Here is a 23,748-nt window from a genome sequence, read left to right as displayed (position 1 = left end):
TAAGCAGCTGTGCAGAGCCCGCACCACCCGCCCAGTAGCCACTGCCGCCTTCCTCATCACTGTCCTTAGTTTCGGAGTCCACAACCCCAACTGATTCCTGAGTCCAGCTCTGGATTTTGTCAAATTCATAACAATGTTCAAAATGACTGCATTTACATATGCTGCCAGCAATCTTAAGCCCAAAATGCTTCAAAGACTAAACAGTCATACGCATTTAAAATACATAGAAAAATAATATAATTAGAATTCATACAAAGTAGATTTTTACAAAACAAATACACTACATGAAATATATCTTATATCCAAGCACATAAACATGGAAATATACATGAAAGTATACGCTTAAGAAAAAATATTTATTGTTAAATGTTGATCAGGCAGGTATAGACTGAGTTCTGGTTTACTGGTATAACTTCGAAGAGAACTTCAATTTGCTAGAAGACATTTTCACTCCATTCTCAAGCTTCTAAAAACAGTTCCTGAAGGGATTAGACAGCTGTTCCTCTTTCCAAATTCTGTTTAATTTCAGCTGTATATTTCCCATAGAACCTTTCTGCCTTCTTGTTGAATTTGGCATTCCTTTCATTAATGTAGTCAATGTCTGCATCATCATTATAGGGACGTCTCCGGCTATATTTGTCTCGTTTTTCAATTCTGGGGAAAGAAGAAAATAATTTACAAAATTCAAAACTGCTTTCTTTTTTTTGGAGGAAGATCAGCCCTGAGCTAACTACTGCCAATCCTCCTCTTTTTGCTGAGGAAGACTGGCCCTGAGCTAACATCCCTGCCCATCTTCCTCTGCTTTATATGTGGGACACCTACCACAGCATGGCTTTTGCCAAGTGGTGCCATGTCCGCACCCAGGATCCGAACCGGCGAACCCTGGGCCGCTGAGAAGCGGAATGTGTGCACTTAACCGCTGCACCACCAGGCCGGCCCCTTCTTTTTTGATCTTAATAAAACAGGGCCAAACAGTTACGACGAGAATCAGTTCACTTAGAATAGCACCCTCTGGGTGGGGAGGGCAGTCCAGTTTTCAACAAGATCAAGTTGAAACTGCTAATTAACAGCATAACCCCAGGTATGAAGCAGGAAATTCAGTAAATACAAACTCATCTTCACAATGCTTCTAAAAGAGCAATGCTACATTGGTCGGAACTGAACACATGAAGTACTACTTAAAAGAAAATGACTATTACAATAGTAATTATATAACAATAAACATGGCTAATGTGGAGTGCACAGTATGTCCTAGACCCTATTCTTAGTACTTACGTAAACTTACGTAACTCCTCAAATATAAATGCATTCTGCTCTGCCCAATATTCAGGCCATCGGTATTAAGAAACACAAATAGAATGAAGGTACATTTACTAGAACATTCATACTTCTTCAAATCTAATAGTGGGACGGTTGTTAAAGTAAAAGCTTTTAAAGAATATTTTCCTTTAGACTTTTCCCTGCTTCAGTTATAACAACTCAATTTTTATCAGTATTTTGCAACTCCATTTCAAATATATGGACTCAACCATACTCGCTGTTTGTCCCCAAAACCACTAGAGATGCTAGGTCAGAAATTAGCAAGTATAACATCTGTCTTTTCACTTCACTCTAAGCACATTATATCCATTTTGTTGTTAAGCATTTAAAATTTCAGGCTGCTGTACTGAGTACTCACTGCTTTTCCAGATCTGTGACCATCCTGTCAATTTCCTCTGTGGAAGGCACATGTGTTCCATGAAGAAGACTGTTGGATGTTGGGAAAAACTCTTCTCCACTGAAAAAACAGCAGAATGGACTTACAGTAACTCTACAAGTGCTCCACGTTTTCAAAGTAAACCACCATTCACAATTAGAGATCAAATATATACGTATATTTACTGTGAGCTCTTAACTTTTTTTAAAAAAAGAAAACAAAATTGGAAGGGACCTCAGAAATTACCTACTCCAACACCTTCATCCTACAGATGAAAGAGCCAAGGGCCAGAGGTTAAAGGACTCGCCTCTAGGTTCAGGTTATGTCTCTTTCCACTAAAGCAGGGTCAGCCAGCGTGCATGTGTGTGTGTGAACAGTTCTATCGGGACACTGTCACACCCATTTGTTTGTGTATCCTCTGGGGCTGCCGTCACATCACAACGTGGAACTGAGTAGTTGTGACAGAGACCATATACCCACAAAGCCTAAATATCTACTCTCTGGTCCTGTACAGAAGTTCACTCATCCCAGCACTAATGCATCCTGCCTCCAAAACATCTGAGTAACTACGATAATCCGGGTGTTAAACACTCAACTCCCAGTCTCAGAAGGCCCAGCAAGAAAGACAACCACGTGGTTAGCAAAACTAAGTGGTTTATGGAGTGAGCAACAAATAGTGTTGTCAAGGGGCTGGCCCCATGGCCAAGTGGTTAAGTTAGCGCGCTCTGCTTCAGCGGCCCAGGGTTTCACCGGTTCTGATCTTGGGCATGGACCTAGTACCACTCATGAGCCCATGCTGAGGCAGTGTCCCACATAGCAGAACCAGAAGGACCTACAACTAGAATACACAACTATGTACTAGGGGGCTTTGGGGAGAAGAAACAAAAAAAAGGTTTTTTTAGTAAATAAATAGTGTCACCAAGACCAGAAAACATTCTTAGACAGCTCTTGATAACCCACACCCAAGCATTTAAAGCGTGTTTGTATTTATGTATGTGTGTACGGATGTGTATACACAAACACATCTATATCACTTCAGGATGAAAAAAGGACTTGAATTGACGCTGTCAACTTACTGCTTTTCTCTCAGTCTCTCATACGTTTCCATGTCAGGTTTGATCTGCTTGGTCAGCCGATGATACTGGCGTAGCTGGGCAGCAGCATAATCTAAAAATAAAATCGCCATCAGAGATGATTATCTGTTTGGTCATGACTATTCAGACAAGAATCAAATTATTATTAGCAATTTATGCACAAGACTCTAATGTGAGCCTCTATCCTGAAGATGCAGATAATACAGGCTTTGATTAATTTAACCACAAGGAACAAAAGAACCTAGCTGACTGAAGGACGGCCACTTTTACTTCTCCCTGGGAGACATGTTTGTCTTTTTCTTGGGTTTAAGCCTCTTAGAGGATATTCCACGAAGGCACATGTCCTTTCCTAAAACCAGAAACGCTGAAGGCAATGCTTATCTGACTGGCCCATTCAATAAAGTAAAAGCCAGTTTTACCTGAAAATCCCAGATCAGGGTTTTTCCTCTTCTTTTTCCTCTCCCATCTTTCTGCATCTTCTGCGCTGATCTCTAGCAACTTCACTTTCTCATAGTCCTCTCCCCTTGCTGCACACTCCTAAAAAGAAAGAAAAAAAGCTAATGCCTGCAATTTTGGTACAAGCAATTATTTGATCTATTTTAAATCAAGATTAAATAAAGATATCCAGTAATACTTTAAAAATAATGATTAATTTTTGCAGGAAATTCGGGAATCTGCTATGGTAGATAAGTGAGTGCATCAACTTAAAAAATAACACTTATTCAACATTTATAAGGTATCAGACTCTCTTTAAATGTTTTACATGCATTGACTCATTTAATTCATAATTAATTCAAATAATTATTATCATAGTCCCCGTTTTAGAGATGAGAAAACAAAGCAGAGAGAGGTTAAATAATTCGCCCAAATTGTTGCAGCTACTGAAAAGCGGAGCCACGACGTGAACTCTGGAGGCTGGCTCCAGAGCCAGTGGACAAAACCACCACTCTGTACTGTCTCCATCCAACAGAAATGACTGAACAAACCACGTGTGGAGACAGCAGAGTCACTCCTAACCTTTTTCTTTTCTTCTTCCTGTAGTTCCCATTCCAAACGAGCTTTTTTGGCTTCCCAATTGGCAGGTAACTTAAGTCTTTTATCTTCTTCAACAACTTCCTGGTGATTTAATTTACGAGCTTCATTCTAAAATCACAAAAAGTCTGTCAGCTGAAACATGAAAATAAACAGAAACAAATGTTGCCTTCTTTGAGGATGGTCAGGTAAGACACATGAACAAGGGGACTACAATTCCTCCTAAAAGTAATAGAGAGCCATCAAAGGAGTTTAAGCAAGGGCACAGACTAATTAGGTCCACACTTGTATGTAGTCAAGAAATGTGTTGGACCGCCCTGGTTTGCTGTTCCAGAGGCCTGGGGTCAAGGTCAGCTTTGCCTCTGTTTAGCTGTGTGGTCCCTTTGAGCAGGCCCCTTAGGGTTTGGATCGGGCATGATTTCACAAAGTGGGGAAGGCATACTACAGTGGCACTTAAGTAGACTTCAGATGGCATGAAATATTATATCACATGATGAGAAAGATATTCTACGTTCAGGGCTGGCCCGGTGGTGTAATGGTTAAGTTCACACGTTTGCTTTGGCGGCCCGGGGTTCGCCAGTTCGGATCCCAGTGCGGACCTACGCACCGCTTGGCAAGCCATGCTGTGGCAGGCATCCCACATATAAAGTAGAGGAAGATGGGCAGGGATGTTAGCTCAGGGCCAGTCTTCCTCAGCAAAAAGAGGAGGATTGGCAGCAGATGTTAGCTCAGGGCTGATCTTCCTCAAAAAAAAAAAAAAAAAAAAAAGATATTCTACTTCCAATTCTCTTTTAATCCTAATTAACTCAAGGAAAAAGCCTCAATTTGGGTGTTAGTTTCCTCTTTTTAAAATATTTTAACAGTTTACATTATGGCAAATGAAAGGGATTTTTCATTTGAATCACTCTATGAAGTCTGTTTTAAAATAAGTTTAACTGCATAAAACAAAATGAGTATATTATCTTAAGGACAACGTAAGTTAGACGTTTCTTAGGTCACAAGCTTGTGGCATTTTGTCCAGAAACCCATGTCCCCTAATTTCTAACCACATGTTCTTTACACAGTCCCTTCAAGTAAATATTTAAATGTGTTTAATTCCTTATTAGACTAACTTTTTCTGGGCAAAAAGAGCCTCCTCTCAGCTACCAGCCCGCACGTACTCTGGGCTCTGGCAGCGCCCTCCAAGTGAAGACACTGAGAATACACCTGTAGCCCAACAAAGTTGTGCTGGTTGCACTGCAGGAGACAGCAAACCATGGGGGAACTGTAGGCATCTCAGCGGGAAGGTTTTAGGGGGGGCCAGTTACAGGATTTGGGTTTGGGTCAGATGATGGGGGCGGTCACAGAAGTACGGTTGTGGTCTGGATTAGGCACTGTCAGAAAGCCAGAGCATTCCATGATCGGGTATCTTAAGTGTTTCTACAGGAGGTAGGATTAATGGAGTGAGGCTAATGCTGTATTTGGTAATAACTGTCACTGATGTTAGCAGAAAAGGGGGATATGTGGGCATTTCTGTGGTTTGAACCCTTTTGTTTTTGTCTCACTCCAACAGCAAGAGTGATGCCGGGGTTCTGTGAAACAATGGCCAAGCAGCCAGTCAGGCCACTTCAAGTTGAAATAGTCAAGACCCGCTTTTTCTTTTCTCAGCTCCAACTGCAACCAGTTGTTTGCTGGGCTCTTATTCCTAATGCGAATTCTCTTCCTCTGCATTTGTCTCCTCTGCTTAGGTATTTCTTCCTCCAACTTCTTTCTTTGTCTGATAATATCTTACTCATCTTTCAAACAGTAGTTTAGGGATCACCTCTTAAATGAGGCGCTGCCTGGAGCCTCTCTAACTGTACTGATCTCTCTTCCTCTGCACTCCCAGGGCACTTTGTCTCTAATTCTAGCATGCCATTTACCACAACATAATCTCTGGCTATAAAGCTGTCTCCTCTGCTTAAGAGCAGAGGCCTTCTCATAATCATCTGGCTCCTCACCAACGAGCTGAACCACTGACACTACAGACTTCCAGAGATTTGCTGACTATTTTTGAGTGAAGAGGCAACTAGCTCTCTTATTAACAATGGACAAGTTTCTTCCAGTCTCCAGCTCTACTTATTTTCCTAGATAAAATGAAGAGTCTATTAGAATCATACAGCGAGGAGGCTGTTAATAGAGACTCCCAACCCAGCCCAGATAAGTTAAATCAGATGTGGGTGGGAGAAGGCTTGGAGAGAGCATGTGTATTTTCACCGTGCTGCCGGGGTTGAGAACCACCGGGACAGAGCCCTCATCCAGCTCCACGGGCCCGGCAGGCGCGCTGCTCGGCTCCCTAGTCCCTCCGCACACGCGCACGGGCCTGGCCAGGGGACCGTCCCGGCCGGCCTCCGGGCCACTCACCCGCTTCAGGTGCAGCTCCCGGAACTTGCGCAGTCTCTGCTCGCGCTTCTGGGCGGCCAGCTCCTCGGCCGCCGCGACGGGCTGCTCCTCCTCCGCACCGCCCACCGGCCCCTGCGGCGAGGAGGGCCGGCTTGAGGCGGGGCCTGCCCCGAGGCTCCCGACGGCCCGGGCCGGGCGCTCGCCTCCACCCTACCCCACAGTATCTGTGCCCCCTGACCCGGCACCCAGGCATCTCCTCCACCTCTTGCCGCCCCCCGGAGCCCTCCCCAACAAAACCGCCTGGGTAGAGACCGCAGCACTTACTCTCTGGGACAGAGTCGCAGCCGCCATCACAAACCTCCTCTCCTCACTTCCGGCAACAACACAGAGCACTTCCGTCGGCCTTTGGACCGCCCCATCAATATATACTAATTACGATAAGCCCCGCCCCTTCCTGGCAGCCTCAGGCACTTAGGACCAATCCCAACCCCTTTTAGCAGGGCGATGTTTTCCATTGGGCAGGGCCTTGCGCAGCCGCAAAAGAGCGCAGAGGGAAGGGCGGGGTGAGGCAGGGCGTGGAACCGCTCAGATGACGGGTTAGGAGGGAATCGGCGAGCTGGAAGCCTAGTCCACGGTCACCTCAAGTGCCTGCGGCTCCTTTGAGGGGACGGTGCTTTCCACTCAGCTCTTAGCTTCAGTGTCTCTTCCTCCGAGACAGTTCTCCCCTGGCTACTGGTCTCACTTAGGCCCTTAGGACTGTCATATGGCACCATTTTCATTCTCGTCTGTTCATTTTCCTTTACCCCATCAAGGCTGTAAACCGCAGGATAGCAGGTCCCGTCTCATCTTGTACGTTCCTCCGTGCCCAGCAGGGAAACAGCGCCAGAACTAATAACAGTGCTGAAGTTATTCATATAATTCAGTAAGGTGCTGGATGCGTGAGGGGTATAGGAAAATATTTTTTTTCTGCACTAACCCACTGATTAGATGTGGAAATGAAAAAGGAATGAAAAGATATGTAGGTATAGAATTTAAATAGTAACATGGTGAAAAATACGAAATCATTTGAAGTACGAAAAATGAAATTTGAATAATGATGAAGGATTTTCTGGTTGGAAGACAATATAAAAACGTATTATCACAAAAGAGTATCTCACAGGAGAATTAATGGAATGTTATTCCCATCAGAATTCAGTGGTTATTGTTTTTGGAACTGGAAAATAATGTGGCAAAAATCTAAAAGTTTGACAACACACTGTATTGGTGAGACTGTGAAGAAACATGAATTCATATATTGCTAGTAGGACTGAAAATTGGTAAAATCCATAGGGAGGGCAATTTGGCAATAGCAGTAAAAATTACAAAGGCATTTACTATTTGACCCAGCTATCATACTTCTGGGAGTTTATCCTACAGGTACAACTGCACAGGAATAAATGACATGTACAAGGTTGTTCATTTCAGTTTTTTGGTTTTTCGTAAAAACAAAAAATTGGGGGCCAGACTAGTGGCAAAGTGATTAAGTTCGCACACTCTGCTTTGGTGGCCCAGGGTTTGCTGGTTCACATCCCAGGCACAGACCTAGGCACCGATTGTCAAGCCATGCTGTGGCAGCGGTCCCACATATAAAGCAGAGGAAGATGGGTATAGATATTAGCTCAGGGCCAGTCTTCCTCAGGAAAAATAGGAGGATTGGCTTCGGGTGTTAGCTCAGGGCTGATCTTCCTCAAAAAAAGAAAAAAATTGGAAACAACTCAAAAATCTGTCAACAGATGACTGATTAAATAAATTATGGTACATTCAGTGGAACATTATGAAGCTATGAAAAGGAATGTGGCGGCTCTCTGTATACTAATTTGGAAAGATCTTCAAAATATACTAAATATAAAATGCAAGGTGCAGAACTGTGTATATAGTATGCTACATTTAGGGGGGTAGTGTGTAGGGTTAATGTTACCAGAATGTATTTTTGTTTTGCATAAAGATCTGAGGAGGAATAGACAGGAAGCGAATATCAGTGATAATCTGTTATATATATATTTTTTGAACCATATGAATATATTTCCAATTCCAAAATTAAAAATTAATTTTTAACGTTTGTATAGAAAAACTGAGAACTGCCAAGAGTCTTTTTGAATAAAAAATACTGAGAAGGGATTTGTCTTACCAGGAATTAAAACTTAATAGTAATGTTCAGTAATGAACATTTGCACGTAGGAAATGACAAATCAATGGAAAAGAATAGAAAATTCACAGATAGATTCAGTGGGACAATGGTGTTTTGTAGAATAAAATAAATAGTGCTTTTATCATTGGCTGGAACATGGACAAAACAAAATTAGATTCCTATCTCACAAAATAGGGGAAAATAATATCATTGACAGTCAGGAAATGAAAATTAAAACAATTAGAGCCAGCCTTGATGGCCTAGTAGTTAAAGTTGGGTGTGCCCTGCTTCGGCGGCCCAGGTTTGGTTCCTAGGCATGGAACCACACCACTCGTCTGTCAGTAGCCATGCTGACGCAGTGGCTCACGTAGAAGAACTAGAAGGACTCACAACTAGAATATCCAACTATGTGCTGGGGCTTTGGGGAGGAAAAAGAAAGAATAAACACATTATCCACTTTGAATAAATAATAAATTTGTTCTGGGGCAGGCCCCGTGGCTGAGTGGTTAAGTTCACATGCTCCGCTTCAGTGGCCCAGGGTTTCACCGGTTCGGATCCTGGGCGCGGACATGACACCGCTCATCAAGCCACACTGAGGCGGCGTCCACATGCCACAACTAGAAGGACCACAACTAGAATAGACAACTATGAACCAGAGGGCTTTGGGGAGAAAAAGGAAAAATAAAATCTTTAAAATAAATAAATAAATTTGTTCTATAAAATAACCAAACAATTATATGTGGTTTTATGCCTCTCAAGATTGACAAAAAATAAAAAGACAAATGAAATCAAATAATAGAGAAGATTCCAGAAAGCTGCACTTCCAAGCATTGTTGGTAGGAATGAGAATTGCTACAACCTTTCAGAAAAGTTCATCAAGAACATCTATTAAAATTATATGAGCCCTTTAACTCAGTAGACCCACTTTTGAGAATCTGTCCTACAGAAATAAAAGCACCGGTGTGCATATACTAGTATACGGGATGTTTATTATGGGAAAAATCTCAAAACTGTCACAGAGACTTCAGAACCGGTTAATTTCCCCTATGCTCAAGAAGATTTTGAAATGTGTCCTGAGGAAGTAATATCATATTTTGGTATAACTGACAGTCCCCAGGGTGAAGCTGGAAGGGAAGAAATGGAGGGGAAAAGGAGAGTTAAATTGGTTTGGGGGGCTCTGTCTGCTGGGCTCACAGATATTCTGAGGCAGCATTGATGGAATTTTTTTCCATTGATCTCTTTAATGTTTATTCAGAGCCAGACCCTGAGATGGGTCCAGGTGGCATAGAGAAGTGGTCGGGGGACACTTGCCTCAGAGATCTTGGACTTCCCTAGGAAGGCAGATGGACATTGGGGAAGAGAAGTGCTTGTATGTTTCTTATTTTACTGTTTTAAGAATCCTATTCATTCTTTTTTTTTTAAGTTGAAGTATAGTTGACATACAATATTGTATTAGTTTCAGGTGTACAACATAGCGATTAGACATTTATATACATTACAAAGTGAGCACCATGATAAGTCTAGTAACCATCTGTCACCATAAAAAGTCATTACAATATTATTGACTATATTCCCTATGCAGTACATTACATCCCCATGACTTATTTATTTATAACTGGAAGTGTGCACCTGTTAATCCCCTCACCTATTTGGCCCATATCCCCACCTCTGTCCCCTCTGGTGACCACCAGTTTGTTCTTTGTATCTATGAGTTTGTTTCTGATTTGTTTGCTTTATTCATTTGTTTTTTAATCCTATTCATTCTTTTCTGTATTTCTACAAGTAAAAATGAGTTCTATATTGCCAATTTGCTAATAACACAAATTAACAAAATTACCAAGCCTGGCCTTAAAAAAATATGAATCTTCATAATTAACTAGTCTCTGGAAGAGATATAAGAGAATCAGCATAATGTTAAAAACAAAATTCAACTGAGTAAATTTTAAAGATCTTATTGACTTTATTCAACGATTCATGAATCAGGCAGCATCCAATCTAGCAGACAGAAAGGAGCTCTGAGGATCCTACAAAATGAAAGATTTTTATAGGCAGAAGGGAGCGGAACAAAGACATTTTACTAGACAAAAAAGCACAACGTCACATTCTAAGAACAGTACATAGGATGGAAGATTTTCCACCATCTTGGAAAACTCAATTGGCCACACAACTTGTTCTGTTCTTTGTTAATAAATCAATGTAAATATAACTCGAACAAAGAGTTCTACTAAGACTTCAACCTTTCTTTTAGATTGTTACCATGGCCCATAAAAAGAATTGTGCTAAATACTTTGTGTTCACTCCTTTAGAACCACTCTCCACCAGTCTCTACCCTGTTCTGTGCCCGTGAGCACAAGCCCGCATGGACTGCATCAGTAAGCTCTCTTGCTTATTGCTCTCTTCTCATTGGGCCCTGCCAATGAGTGGCACCTACAGAAGATCAGAGATCCGGAAGAAGTGAGGCCAGGATATTTATTCTCTGGCTGGACTATGGGTTGGCTTCATTTCCTTGATCACAGCTTCTGTCTGAAGACCTTGTCCCATCCTATCCTTCCCATTCCTGCTCCCTCCCCTTGCCTCTTGAGGAGAAGGGTAGCAATGGCTCCCCCATTGCTCGTCCTGGAATGCTTCCCTCTCTTTTGTTGGTTTCTCTTAACCCAGTCTACAACTTTGTAAACAGTCCCTTTATTCAACTCTCCTTAATTACTTAATTTGAGTATGTAGGACTCTGACTGATAAACTATACTTCAAAACCTGTAATTCTGTTAAGTGATCCTACTGAAAATAACTTTGTAATTGACATTTCTGTATTTCTAAAGAATATAAATACTTGTAAGATTGCTCTGTCAAATCATCCATAATATAGAAAAAATAAAAGCCTATGACTCTGCTAGATTTGCTATTTTAACAGTGGTTAAGAAACTTGTCTTACTTAAAGCAACTGCATTGAACAAGCAATTCCACACTTATTCAATTACATTTATGTAAGCACGGGAAAAAAGAAAGTATGAAGAGCTATAACAGGGGAAACTGACCCTTCAGGAGGTGGGGTTAGGGCTTCCCTGAGGAAAGACATAAGGAAATCTCAGGCAGGAGGGGGACACATCTCATCCCGACTGGTAAAAGTCAACAATTACTCATCATTTGCTGTGGGCCAGGCGCCAGTCACAAATACTTCACATATATTATCTATTTTGTCCTAAACTACTCTTGGACACGAATATTGCTTTGTCATTTCTTTTTCCTAGATGTGAACCAAAGAATAGGTGAGTTAAATAACTGAGAATGGTTATACAGTTCATTATTGAAAGAATGGGTAGATATATGAAGAATCGTGTTCTACGCAGAATTTGGAGAAGAAAGTCAAAACCTCAAGTGAACCCAAGAAATCTTTTGCATCATGGAGATGCTTGAGGAAGAGATCTCAAATACCCCAAGTCAATTTTTTCCTTCCTTCCTTCAACAATACGAAATTAATTCATACTCTGGACCAGGTAGTTCGGGGCGCAGAGAATCAGTTGTGAACAAGGTAGAAATAGACCCTGTTCTCCTGGGGCTTACGTTGTACTGAGCGAGGAGCCAGTAAACTGCTATGCAGAAATTAAAATAGGACGGTGATGGTGACCGGGGGCCTACTTTGGGTTGAGTAATCAGAGATTTGAATTACAAGGCTGGTCACTGCATGGGCACACCCTGTGCTTTGGGTTACTTTCTCACACATTTGGTGGTTTCTTCCATTTATCCCGCTTCCCCTTATTTCCCTTTACCATCCCAACAACGTACGCCGACACGCCAGTGCCCAGCCTTCTCTCCGGTGTCCCCCGCGTTGCCCAGGTGTCCCCCCTCAGTGCGCCTGCGCACAGGCCCGACCCAATCGGGTACCGCTGGGGCCGCGAGGGCGGGGATGGTTCCTCGGCCGGGGGTGGGGTCCCCTCCCGAAACCTGTGGCTGCCGGCCGCCGGAAGTGAGCACAGTCGGTAAACTTATTTGTTGTCGCCGGAAATCTGGGGGCAAAAGCGCAGCCGTGTGATGGCGGCGGCGGGTGAGGCTGAGAAGGTGGGTGGCAGGCTCTGCCCCGGGGTTGGGGGCGCACGGGAACGTTTGAGGCTGGAGGCGATGCCGGGAGGGAGCGGGGCGCGGACACTGGGGCGTCGGGTGGCGGCGAGGGCCCGGCCCGGGCCGTCGGGAGCCTCGGAGCCGGCCCCGCCTCAAGCCGGCCCTCCTCGCCGCAGGGGCCGGTGGGCGGCGCGGAGGAGGAGCAGCCCCTCGGGGCGGCCCGGGAGCTGGCCGCCCAGAAGCGCGAGCAGAGACTGCGCAAGTTCCGGGAGCTGCACCTGAAACGGGTGAGTGGCCCGGAGGCCGGCCGGGACGGTCCCCTGGCCAGGCCCGTGCGCGTGTGCGGAGGGACGAGGGAGCCGAGCAGCGCGGGGCTGGATGGGGGCTCAGTCCCAGTGGTTCTCAACCCCGCCGCACAGTGGAATCGCTTAGAACTCAAAAGGACGCATGCTTCAGGCCTCACTTCCAGGTCTCTGATTTGATCACTTTCTGGAACCAGACATTGGTGTTTTTTACGCAACTTCTCACACTCTCAGTGTGACTTTATCACAGTGCAAGTGACTTTATCAAACCCTTCTTTCTATGGAGAGGGATACTGCAGATCAGAGATGGAAAAAATTAGTCTGTTGTCACAAACGAGTTGCCAATCACTGATTCATCCCCAGCGTCGTCTCCGTCCTCCCCCGCCTCTGGGGTGCGACAGCCAACTAGATAGGGTGGATCTAGTAGTCCAAAGGGAAGTCTTTCGCCTGGTTACGGAGGCAGGTCCATAACCAATGATGACTCCCACAACTTGGTAATGCCATTTAGAGAGGAGCAAAGTACCTCAAGTGCAGAGAAGACGACTGAGAACTGAAGACTGAGGTGACAACTAAGCTGCTTGAAAGATGAGTAGGACAATAGCAGACATTAAAGGAGCTGGGGCAAGAGCGTCCAGGCAGTAGGTACAGTGCAGAGGAAGAGTCCTCATTAGGACAGGAGGCCAGCAGGCGGCTGGCTGCCCTGGAGACGAGGGTATGTGTGGGGAGGGTAGTTATCTCCATTTCCCCAGAAAAACTCAATTCTAAAAACTAGTCGAACACACATACTTAATTTGCTTGAACTACTGTATAAAGAATAGGAGGCCAGATGATATGCGAAGAAGCAATAATATATAATTAGAACATCGCCCTTTTGCAATCTTTAATGAATCACCGTATCTAGGTAGTAATTAATGGCTGTGAACATCACAAAAAGGGAGAAAATCAGATTATGTGTCTCCTTATAGAAATACATAACACCAGCTTCATGTAAGACTTGCTAAGAAGAAATTTAACCTGAATTGGATGACGCTGCTAAATCTAATAACCAACTTACAGAAAATACAGGGATCAAAGGAATATGTTAAGGGACCTCTCAGGGAGGCAACTAGCAAAATCCACTTTGGGAAACTATAGGACAACCTGGTCATTTTTTTTTTCATACTCCCCAAAAAAGCAAAGGGTAAAAAAGATGGAGAAGGAAACTATGGATTAAATAAACCACAAGAGATGTATTGACTAATTGCAGTCTGAGGAACTTGTCTGAATTCTGGTTCAAACTATAAAAATAATAGTGAACACCTATGACACCATCAGGAAAATGTGAACACTGACAGGATATTTGATATTAAGGAATTAATTATTTTGGGAGGAGGAGGAGGATATTGTGGCTAAAGAGATATTGAAATATTTATAGGTACAAAAGAACAGCTAGAAATCAGGAAATTTGGGTTCTTGGCCTAACTCTGCCACTAATTCTGTGACCTAAAAACTTTCTGAACTTCATAGACAATGGGGGATTTAGGTCGGAGTCCTCATAGCACCTTCACGGTGTATACACTAAGTCTCACCACCTGTCCACTTGTTCTGTGTTATTCTTTAAATTACTGTTTAAATTTACTTACTATTCCAATTTCAAATGGGAATTTTTAATTTTAATCTTTTTTTAGTCTATAGGTTCTCTTTCCATCTTTTTCCTTTTTTTGGAGTTTTGTGTTTTGTTTGTTTTGGTTGGGGGTGTTGTTTTGTTTGGTGGGGAAAAAACAGATTGTTTTTTCTGTCATTTCCCAGAGTCTGGATTTTGTGGGTTGCATTCGGATGCTGTCTCCTACCCCGTTTGTTTTTAAAAAGAAGGGAGATTAAAGGAAGTGTTTCTAGAGGTGTTAAACCCATCAGGCGCTGAGACTGTCTTCAGCCCAGTTTGAATTGAGAGGAAAGACAGTGGCATCCCTTTCTCAGCATATGACTCACTGTCGTTCAGTAGCATCTAAAATCCTCTCAAGTGCCTCTGTACACTGAAACATACTTTGGGAAAGCTGTTTGAATCAAATCCTAAGACACTTGCTTACCTCGCACAGCCAGAGAGGAGTCAAGTCAGTATATCCCTCAGGCCTGCTTACTCCAAACCATTGCTCTTCGCATCCTTACCACATTGTTCCCTGAAGGCGGTAAAATCATATATAAAGGTATAGGTACAGTCATTTACCTGATTTCCGCCCCCTACATAACATCCCCCCCAACACACACACACACACAAAATTCTCTACTCCCCTCCTTTCAGGGTAAAGTCCAAAAGTCTGCTTTGGATGACCTATCATACAAGAACACAGGTAACATCTGTTTGGATTTATTTCCATACTTATGCTGACAAACTTTGTGTGTCCTGGTGGTAGAATGAAGCTCGAAAACTAAATCACCAGGAAGTTGTGGAGGAAGATAAAAGACTTAAGTTACCGGCAAACTGGGAAGCTAAAAAGGCTCGTTTGGAATGGGAATTGCAGGAAGAAGAAAAGAAAAAAGTAAGTGCAATTTTGCCATCCTCATAAGCTGTGAAGTCAAAATTTGTTTCATTGAGGCAATATATAGCACAGTAGGTAAGCATTCTGGCCCTGGTTTCCTCTTCTGTACCTCAAGGAGTCGTGAGAATAAAATATGTAAAACATTTAGAACACTGGCACACAGAGCCAGATAAGCAATGTAGATTAGGGTAAAAGGCTAAGCTATAGGAACAAAAGCTCCAAAAATAAACAGTAAAGCTGATTAGTCTCTCGTATCAGTTCTCAGCTGAGCAGCCCAAGTCAGAATTCCATACAAGTGTCCGTTCCACTGTTGCTCCATTCCCTAGCACATTGTCGAGTGTCTGCATGGGCAAAGCTGGGTCGTTGAAAGTTCCAGCCAGCACGAAGTGGAATGGTGTAGAAAGAGGCACAGCTGTGGTTTTAAGGTGTGACCTCGGAAGCAGCCCTCAGCACTTCTCTTTTTTGTTGAAAGCTTAAGTCACCTGGCCTCATCCAACTGCAAGGGAGGTTGCAAAATGGGCAGCCATGAGCCCAGAAAGGACAGAAGAAAGGATTTTGATGGACACCTGTGTCCACCACAGCTATTTTTGGTGGCAGTGTTATAGATGTATTACTTCTTACAGACCATAGCAAATTCCACAATTTTCTTTGTAAGTTAGTCAGCTTACATTCTTGATGGCAGTCGGCAGGGCTTTCTTGATTTAAAAGGAATTATATAATAGAGCTAATGGTTTTTCCTTCTTTTTAGGAGTGTGCAGCAAGAGGAGAGGACTATGAGAAAGTGAAGTTGCTAGAGATCAGCGCAGAAGATGCAGAAAGATGGGAGAGGAAAAAGAAGAGGAAAAACCCCGATCTGGGATTTTCAGGTAAAATTGGCTTTTACTTTATTGAATGGGCCTATTAATGGCCTATTTAGTAACAGGTTTAATAATACCCCAACATCAACACAGTCTGTGGTTCTCATGTCTTTAGATTATGCTGCTGCCCAGTTACGTCAGTATCATCGGCTGACCAAGCAGATCAAACCTGACATGGAAACATACGAAAGACTGAGAGAAAAGCAGTAAGTCTATGTGATTTGATAGTGTATTCCTTGTATGTTACTAGAAGGACTTGACTTTAAGAGTGCCGATTCTGGAACTTTGCTTCTTGGCCTTGGGTCCTGGCTCTACCACTTACTAGCTGTGTCACATGATTTTTCTCCCTCAGTTTCCCCATCTGTGTACAGGAAATGGTGCTTACCTCAAAGCGTTATTGTAAAGGTTAAAAGAATTCATACAATGCACTTAATCAGTGCTTGGCACATGGTAAGCACTGTATATGTGTCAGCTGTCATCATCATGATTATTACTGTTGCTTTCACTATGTCCCTTACTTGTGGAGGATACCTACTTTCATAATGTGCAGTTAAGCAGCACTAAACTGCACTCTTTCTTTCCCTAATTATGTAAGGCAGGTAGTGTGCTTAAGGTAGACTGTTTTAATAACAACAGTGGAGTGGAGAGAGCTGTAAATTTTACAGCACTCATTGTTCTCGTTCAGCCTCTCCCACTGAATGAACTTAATTGGGTAAGTCCATTAACCTCTGGTCCTCAGCCAACTCATTTGGGCGCTGGGGTAGATTATTTCTTAAATGCCTTTTTCCAAGTCTGAATTCTGTGTCTTTGAAATCAAATATGATCCCAAAGATTTCCATTTTTGACCACTCAACATTGTCTAGTTCTAAAGTGTATCTTTACAGTGTTACTCATCACCTTGCTCTGTCTCAGTGGAGAGTTCTACCCAACATCCAACAGTCTTCTTCATGGAACACACGTACCTTCCACAGAGGAAATTGACAGGATGGTCACAGACTTGGAAAAGCAGTAAGTACTACAAAGGCAACCTAAAGATTTAGTACTGATTTCAGGCCTACTGACAAAATTAACTTCATAGTCTTGAAGTATAGCAACTGGACAGAAATTAAGGAACACTTAAATTATTAGTTTGAAGAATGGTCCCATTCACCATCACTTTTATATTTGTTTTGAATGGTGTACTTATTAGGCAGAATCAATAGAGTAAAATAAAAAAATTCTCTCAAAGTAGTGTAATGTATCACTGCCCTTATATTTCAGCATCAACCTGGGTTATCTCGCAAACTTCACACCAGATGATCTGATGGTACTGTTCACTTATAAAATTAAATTCAAGAAAGCTCCTTGAACCTATCTCTTTGTAGAATGCCCTTCTAAAGATATTGCTTTCAGGGTCCAGCCCCATGGTGTAGTGGTTAAGTTCGGCAAGCTCCGCTTCGGTGGCCTGGGATCACAGGTTCAGATCCTTGCAGACTTGACACTACTCGTCAGCCAATCTGTAGCAGCGACCCACATACAAAATAGAGGAAGACTGGCAAAGATGTTAGCTCAGGGCTAATCTTCCTCAACCAAGAAAAAAAAGATTGCTTTCAGTCTTAACTATTAAGACCAAAAAAGAAAGCAGCTTTGAATTCTGTGTATTTGTTTCCATTACAGAATTGAAAAACGAGACAAATATAGCCGGAGACGTCCTTATAATGATGATGCAGATATCGACTACATTAATGAAAGGAATGCTAAATTCAACAAGAAGGCAGAAAGATTCTATGGGAAATATACAGCTGAAATTAAACAGAATTTGGAAAGAGGAACAGCTGTCTAATCTTCAGGAACTGTTTTGACTGCCAAATTGTACCAGTAAACCAGGACTCGGTCTATATCTTTCCTTTTCTACTTTGTAAAAAGAATTATTCTCTGAATGTCTATGTATTTTCATGCTTATATATTTATTATTTTCTTGTTTAAAAAAACCTGTCTCGTGTTAAACACAAAGTGTGTGCTTAACGTGTGTTCCCTACTGGGCTTAAAATTCTTAGCTACAAACATGTGAGTCATCATCATCCTGAAATTTGTCATACATTTGCCTTCACCTAGGGTTGAACTTGGGAGCTCCAGAGGTGGGGTGCTAGATTGGTACTAATTTTCCTCGTAAGCTATGGTAGGTAGGGAAAGGAAAGTGACAGTGGCTACTGGGAATTCACCCTAGCCCCTCCTCCCCAGAATTGGTGACTTAACAGGTGCTTGCCTGTCCCATGTTCTGTCCATGACCCAGGTGCATTTATGGTACACGCATAGAAAGCAAGAGACTGATCCTCTGATGGCATTTTGTAAATAGGCCATCTTTCAAACAGCAAACATCTCTCGGAAGAAAGTAAATTAAAACATTTGGTCAAAGTATTATTAAAACATAGATCATACACATAGTGCTATAAGGCTAGAAATTAATTACAAGAAAAAAGCTGAGAAAGGCACAAAGATGTGGAGACTAAACGACACACTACTGAACAAGCAATGGATCATTGAAGAAATTAAAGAAGAAACAAAAAAATATCTGGAAACAAATGAAAATGATAGCATGCCATACCAACTCATATGGGATACAGCAAAAGCTGTATTAAGAGGAAAATTCATCGCAACACAGGCACATCTTAACAAACAAGAAAAATCCCAAATAAGCAACCTTAAAGCACACCTAACTGAACTAGAGAAAAAAGAACAAATGAAGCCCAAAGTCAGCAGAAGGAGAGAAATAATAAAAATCAGAGCAGAAATAAATACTATTGAAACGAAAAAGGCAGTAGAAAGGATCAATGAGACAAAGAGCTGGTTTTTTGAGAAGATAAATAAAATGGATAAACCACTAGCCAGACTTACAAAGAAAAAAAGGGAGAAAGCTCAAATAAACAAAATCAGAAATGAGCGAGGAGAAATAACAACAGACTCTGCAGAAATACAACAGATTATAAGAGAATACTACAAAAAACTATATGCCAACAGAATGGATAACCTAGAGGAAATGGATAAATTCCTGGACTCCTACAATCTCCCAAAGCTCACTCAAGAAGAGGCAGACAATTTGAACAGACCAATCACAAGGAAAGAGATTGAAACAGCAATCAAAAGCATCCCAAAGAATAAAATCCCAGGACCAGATGGCTTTCCTGGGGAATTCTACCAAACTTTCAGAGAGGATTTAATACCTATCCTTTTCAAGCTATTCCAGAAAATTAGGGAAGATGGAACACTTCCTAACACATTCTATGAGGCCAACATCACGCTGATACCAAAACCTGACAAGGACACCACGAAAAAAGAGAACTACAGGCCAATATCACTGATGAACATAGATGCAAAAATTCTAAACAAAATTTTGGCAACTAGAATTCAGCAATTCATCAAAAGAATCATACATCAGGATCAGGTGGGATTCATACCAGGGACACAGGGATGGTTCAACATCTGCAAATCAATCAACGTGATACACCACATCAACAAATTGAGGAATAAAAACCACATGATCATCTCAATAGATGCAGAGAAGGCATTTGACAAGATCCAACAGCCATTTATGATAAAAACTCTGAACAAAATGGGCATAGAAGGAAACTACCTCAACATAATAAAGGCCATATACGACAAACCCATAGCCAACATCATACTCAATGGGCAAAAACTGAACCCCATCCCCCTGAAAACAGGAACAAGACAAGGATGCCCTCTATCACCACTCTTATTTAACATAGTACTGGAGGTCCTGGCCAGAGCAATCAGGCAAGAAAAAGGAATAAAAGGAATCCAAATAGGGAAGGAAGAAGTGAAACTCTCGCTGTTTGCAGACGACATGATCTTATATATAGAAAACCCCAAAGAATCCACTGGAAAACTGTTAGAAGTTATCAACAACTACAGCAAAGTTGCAGGGTATAAAATCAATTTGCATAAATCAGTAGCATTTCTATACTCCAGTAATGAACCAACAGAAAAAGAACTCAAGAATACAATACCATTCACAATCGCAACAAAAGAATAAAATACCTTGGGGTAAATTTAACTAAGGAAGTGAAGGACTTATATGATGAAAATTACAAGGCCTTTCTGAGAGAATTGGATGACGACATAAGGAGATGGAAAGACATTCCATGTACATGGATTGGAAGAATAAGTATAGTTAAAATGTCTATTCTACCTAAAGCAATCTACAGATTCAACGCCATCCCAATCAGAATCCCAATGACATTCTTTACAGAATTAGAACAAAGAATCCTAAAATTCATATGGGGCAACAAAAGACCCCGAATTGCTAAAGCAATCCTGAGAAAAAAGAACAAAACGGGAGGCATCACAATCCCTGACTTCAAAACATACTACAAAGCTACAGTAATCAAAACAGCATGGTACTGGTACAAAAACAGGTGCACAGATCAATGGAACAGAATTGAAAGCCCAGAAATAAAACCACACATCTATGGACAGCTTATCTTTGACAAAGGAGCTGAGGGCATACAATGGAGAAAAGAAAGTCTTTTCAACAAATGGTGCTGGGAAAACTGGAAAGCCACATGTAAAAGAATGAAAATTGACCATTCTTTTTCACCATTCACCAAAATAAACTCAAAATGGATTAAAGACCTAAAGGTGAGACCTGAAACCATAAGGCTTCTGGAAGAAAACGTAGGCAGTACACTCTTTGACATCAGTATTAAAAGGATCTTTTCGGACACCATGCCTTCTCAGAGAAGGGAAACAATAGAAAGAATAAACAAATGGGACTTCATCAGATTAAAGAGCTTCTTCAAGGCAAATGAAAACAGGATTGAAACAAAAAAACAACCCACTAACTGGGAAAAAATATTTGCAAGTCATATATCTGACAAAGGCTTAATATCCATAATATATAAAGAACTCTCACAACTCAATCACAAAACATCAAACAACCCAATCAAAAAATGGGCTGGAGACATGAACAGACATTTCGCCAAAGAAGATATACTGATGGCCAATAGGCACATGAAAAGATGCTCATCATCGCTGATCATCAGGGAAATGCAAATCAAAACTACACTAAGATATCACCTTACACCCGTTAGAATGACAAAAATATCTAAAACTAATAGCAACAAATGTTGGAGAGGTTGTAGAGAAAAAGGAACCCTCATACCCTGCTGGTGGGAATGCAAACTGGTGCAGCCACTATGGAAAACAGTATGGAGATTCCTCAAAAAGCTAAAAATAGAACTACCATAGGATCCAGCCATCCCACTACTGGGTATTTATCCAAAGAGCCTGAAGTCAGCAATCCCAAAAGTCCTGTGCACCCCAATGTTTATTGCAGCACTGTTTACAATAGCCAAGACGTGGAAGCAACCTAAGTGCCCATCAACAGACGAATGGATAAAGAAGACGTGGTACATACATACAATGGAATACTACTCAGGTGCAAAACAGAACAAAATCATTCCATTTGCAATAACATGGATGGCCCTTGAGAATTATGTTAAGTGAAATAAGCCAGCAAGAGAAAGATAATCTGTGTATGACTTCACTCATATGAGGAATTTAAAACTATGGACCAAGAACAGTTTAGTGGATACCAGGGGAAAGGTGGGGTGGGGGGTGGGCACAAAGGGTGAAGTGGTGCACCTACAACATGACTGACAAACATTAATGTACAATTGAAATTTCACAAGATTGTAACCTATCAATAACTCAATAAAAAAAAACATAGATCATACAATTTGGTATTAAAAAAAGCCCTAATTGGCATTTTAACCTTATTTCAACTGGAACAAAAAATTAGAACATGTGGTTTGAGTAGAAATTATGAGAAATATAGGACAGAAAACCTGAAGTCAGGAGTATCCCATAAAAGTGAAGCAGGTTGTCTGCCTGTGCCATGTTATGTGAATAAAGACATGACCAGGTTTGGGATAAATAAGGTGGGCACGCCAGTAGGAAGCTCTGCCTTACTGAATGATGGGCTGATGAAGATGGTAATATATATAAGTGCCATTGATAAAGACAGCCAATGTTCTGTGAATAGGGACATTTTAACATTACGGTACACTCATTCAATTATCGAATGAGGCAGATCTATACTAACATGAAAAGATGCCCATAACAGATCTATAGAAAGAGGTTTGTATAGGCATAGAAAAAAAATCCAGGATGTACAGCATAGTATTTACAGTGATTGCCTCTGGGGAATGGAAATAGAGGTGGTAATTTGACTTACTTTTTCAAGTAATTTGAGACAAATACACACCTATGTTGCCCAATCTTATCAAAGTAATAATCCCCCATAGTTTTGTTCTCCACTATTTTCAAAGAAGCATTTAATACCTTTGTACTAAGGGAAAAGAAAGGAGGGGAGGGAAAGATTCAGAGGAATAGGTTTCACAGAGATCATATTGACCGGGGTTTCAAGGAAAAACAGGATTTCTCCAGAGAAAAGCCCTCCCAGCAGCCACGCAGCTTCAACCAAAACAGCAGATGTTGGTATGATTTGAGGACTACTCTGAAGATGACTGCGTGGATGGCAAAGCCACTAATTCAAACAGGCAATACTACAAGCAGCTCAGCACATGAACGGTTCATTCTGAAGAGCCAGGGCAAGGCACTGGAAATGAGCTCAGAAAACCGGTAATCTTTAGTTAGTAGATGGTACATAAGGGAAGAAAGTGCAGGAAACTGGCAAGAGAGCTTGTAGAGGGAGTAAGTCAGGGACAGAATCCTAATAGTGGGCAAAGGACAAACAGTGTAGAAAATCGAAGAGGTTAAAGAAAAAAAGACAAATGCATGTAAATCCCTGAATGAGAACATTTTGAGAAAGGACTCCATAGAGAAACAGTAAAAGGTGAGCACTCATAAGAACAAGTTTTATTTTACCAGATAAGCTTCATAGATGTTTTCAGCCAAGAAAACCAAAGGACAACATGCTGCAGTGAGGTCAGAAAGCATGGCTGCTTCTAGTCAGTTTGGGGACCTTAAGAAAAAGCAGAGCATGACACCTGAACCTGTCTAGGAGTGTGCTTTCCCAAGCAGTACCCACCCGCCATATACGACTGTCAATCACTTGAAAGTGGCTGGGAGGGCAGCCCCGTGGCACAGCAGTTAAGTCCACACCTTCCGCTTTAGCAGCACAGGGCTCGCCAATTTGGATCCCAGGTGTCGACCTAGGCCCTGTGGCAGGCACCCCATGAGGAAGATGGGCACAGATGTTGGCTCAGGGCCAGTCTTCCTCAGCAAAAAGAGGAGGATTGGTGGCAGATGTTAGCTCAGGGCTAATCTTCCTCCAAAACAAAAAGAAATGTGGCTAGGGCAAACTGAGGTGTGTTTTAAAGTGTAAGATACACACTGGATCACAGTATCTAGTACCAAAAAAAGTAAAATATCACAATATTTCTTATATTAAATGTTGAAATATTTTAGATATACTAGGGTAAATAATTCACCTTTTACCTTTTTCAATGTGGCTCTTTCTTTTGGACAGCACTGAATCTAGTCTCTTGGCATAATTTCTTACAATCGGCACCACCTTGTTCTATTGTCCACAGATTATGTAGTAACAGGGTATCACACCTGGGCAACTGCACACCACTTACGTGATGACAGCCAGTCTAGGGGTCTGCACACACTATCAGTTATCTGCTGTATTACAAAGCCTGGGAGAG

At 41.9% G+C, this 23,748-nt stretch overlaps 2 protein-coding genes across 2 annotated transcripts; one reads left to right on the top strand and one right to left on the bottom strand.

Moving 5' to 3' along the window:
• Nucleotides 1–213: 213 nt before the first annotated feature.
• On the bottom strand, nucleotides 214–6,637 carry LOC100071373 (pre-mRNA-splicing factor SYF2). Its single transcript, XM_001501117.6, has 7 exons — nucleotides 6,508–6,637; nucleotides 6,205–6,315; nucleotides 3,808–3,933; nucleotides 3,210–3,327; nucleotides 2,773–2,863; nucleotides 1,679–1,777; nucleotides 214–654 (listed from the first exon to the last, which is right to left on the bottom strand). The coding sequence occupies exons 1-7, from the start codon at nucleotides 6,532–6,534 to the stop codon at nucleotides 489–491; spliced, it is 738 nt and encodes a 245-aa protein (XP_001501167.2). The 5' UTR covers nucleotides 6,535–6,637; the 3' UTR covers nucleotides 214–488.
• A 5,546-nt stretch (nucleotides 6,638–12,183) lies between these two features.
• Nucleotides 12,184–18,070, top strand: LOC100071364 (pre-mRNA-splicing factor SYF2). The gene is made up of 7 exons (XM_001501109.7): nucleotides 12,184–12,403; nucleotides 12,580–12,690; nucleotides 15,096–15,221; nucleotides 15,970–16,087; nucleotides 16,194–16,284; nucleotides 16,991–17,086; nucleotides 17,735–18,070. The coding sequence occupies exons 1-7, from the start codon at nucleotides 12,377–12,379 to the stop codon at nucleotides 17,898–17,900; spliced, it is 735 nt and encodes a 244-aa protein (XP_001501159.2). The 5' UTR covers nucleotides 12,184–12,376; the 3' UTR covers nucleotides 17,901–18,070.
• Nucleotides 18,071–23,748: the final 5,678 nt, after the last annotated feature.

Source organism: Equus caballus, chromosome 2 (assembly GCF_041296265.1).
Source record: "Equus caballus isolate H_3958 breed thoroughbred chromosome 2, TB-T2T, whole genome shotgun sequence".
NCBI classification, from domain to species: Eukaryota; Metazoa; Chordata; class Mammalia; order Perissodactyla; family Equidae; genus Equus; species Equus caballus.
The sequence above is the reverse complement of the archived record's forward strand: the minus strand, read 5'-3'. Positions and strand labels throughout refer to the sequence as shown.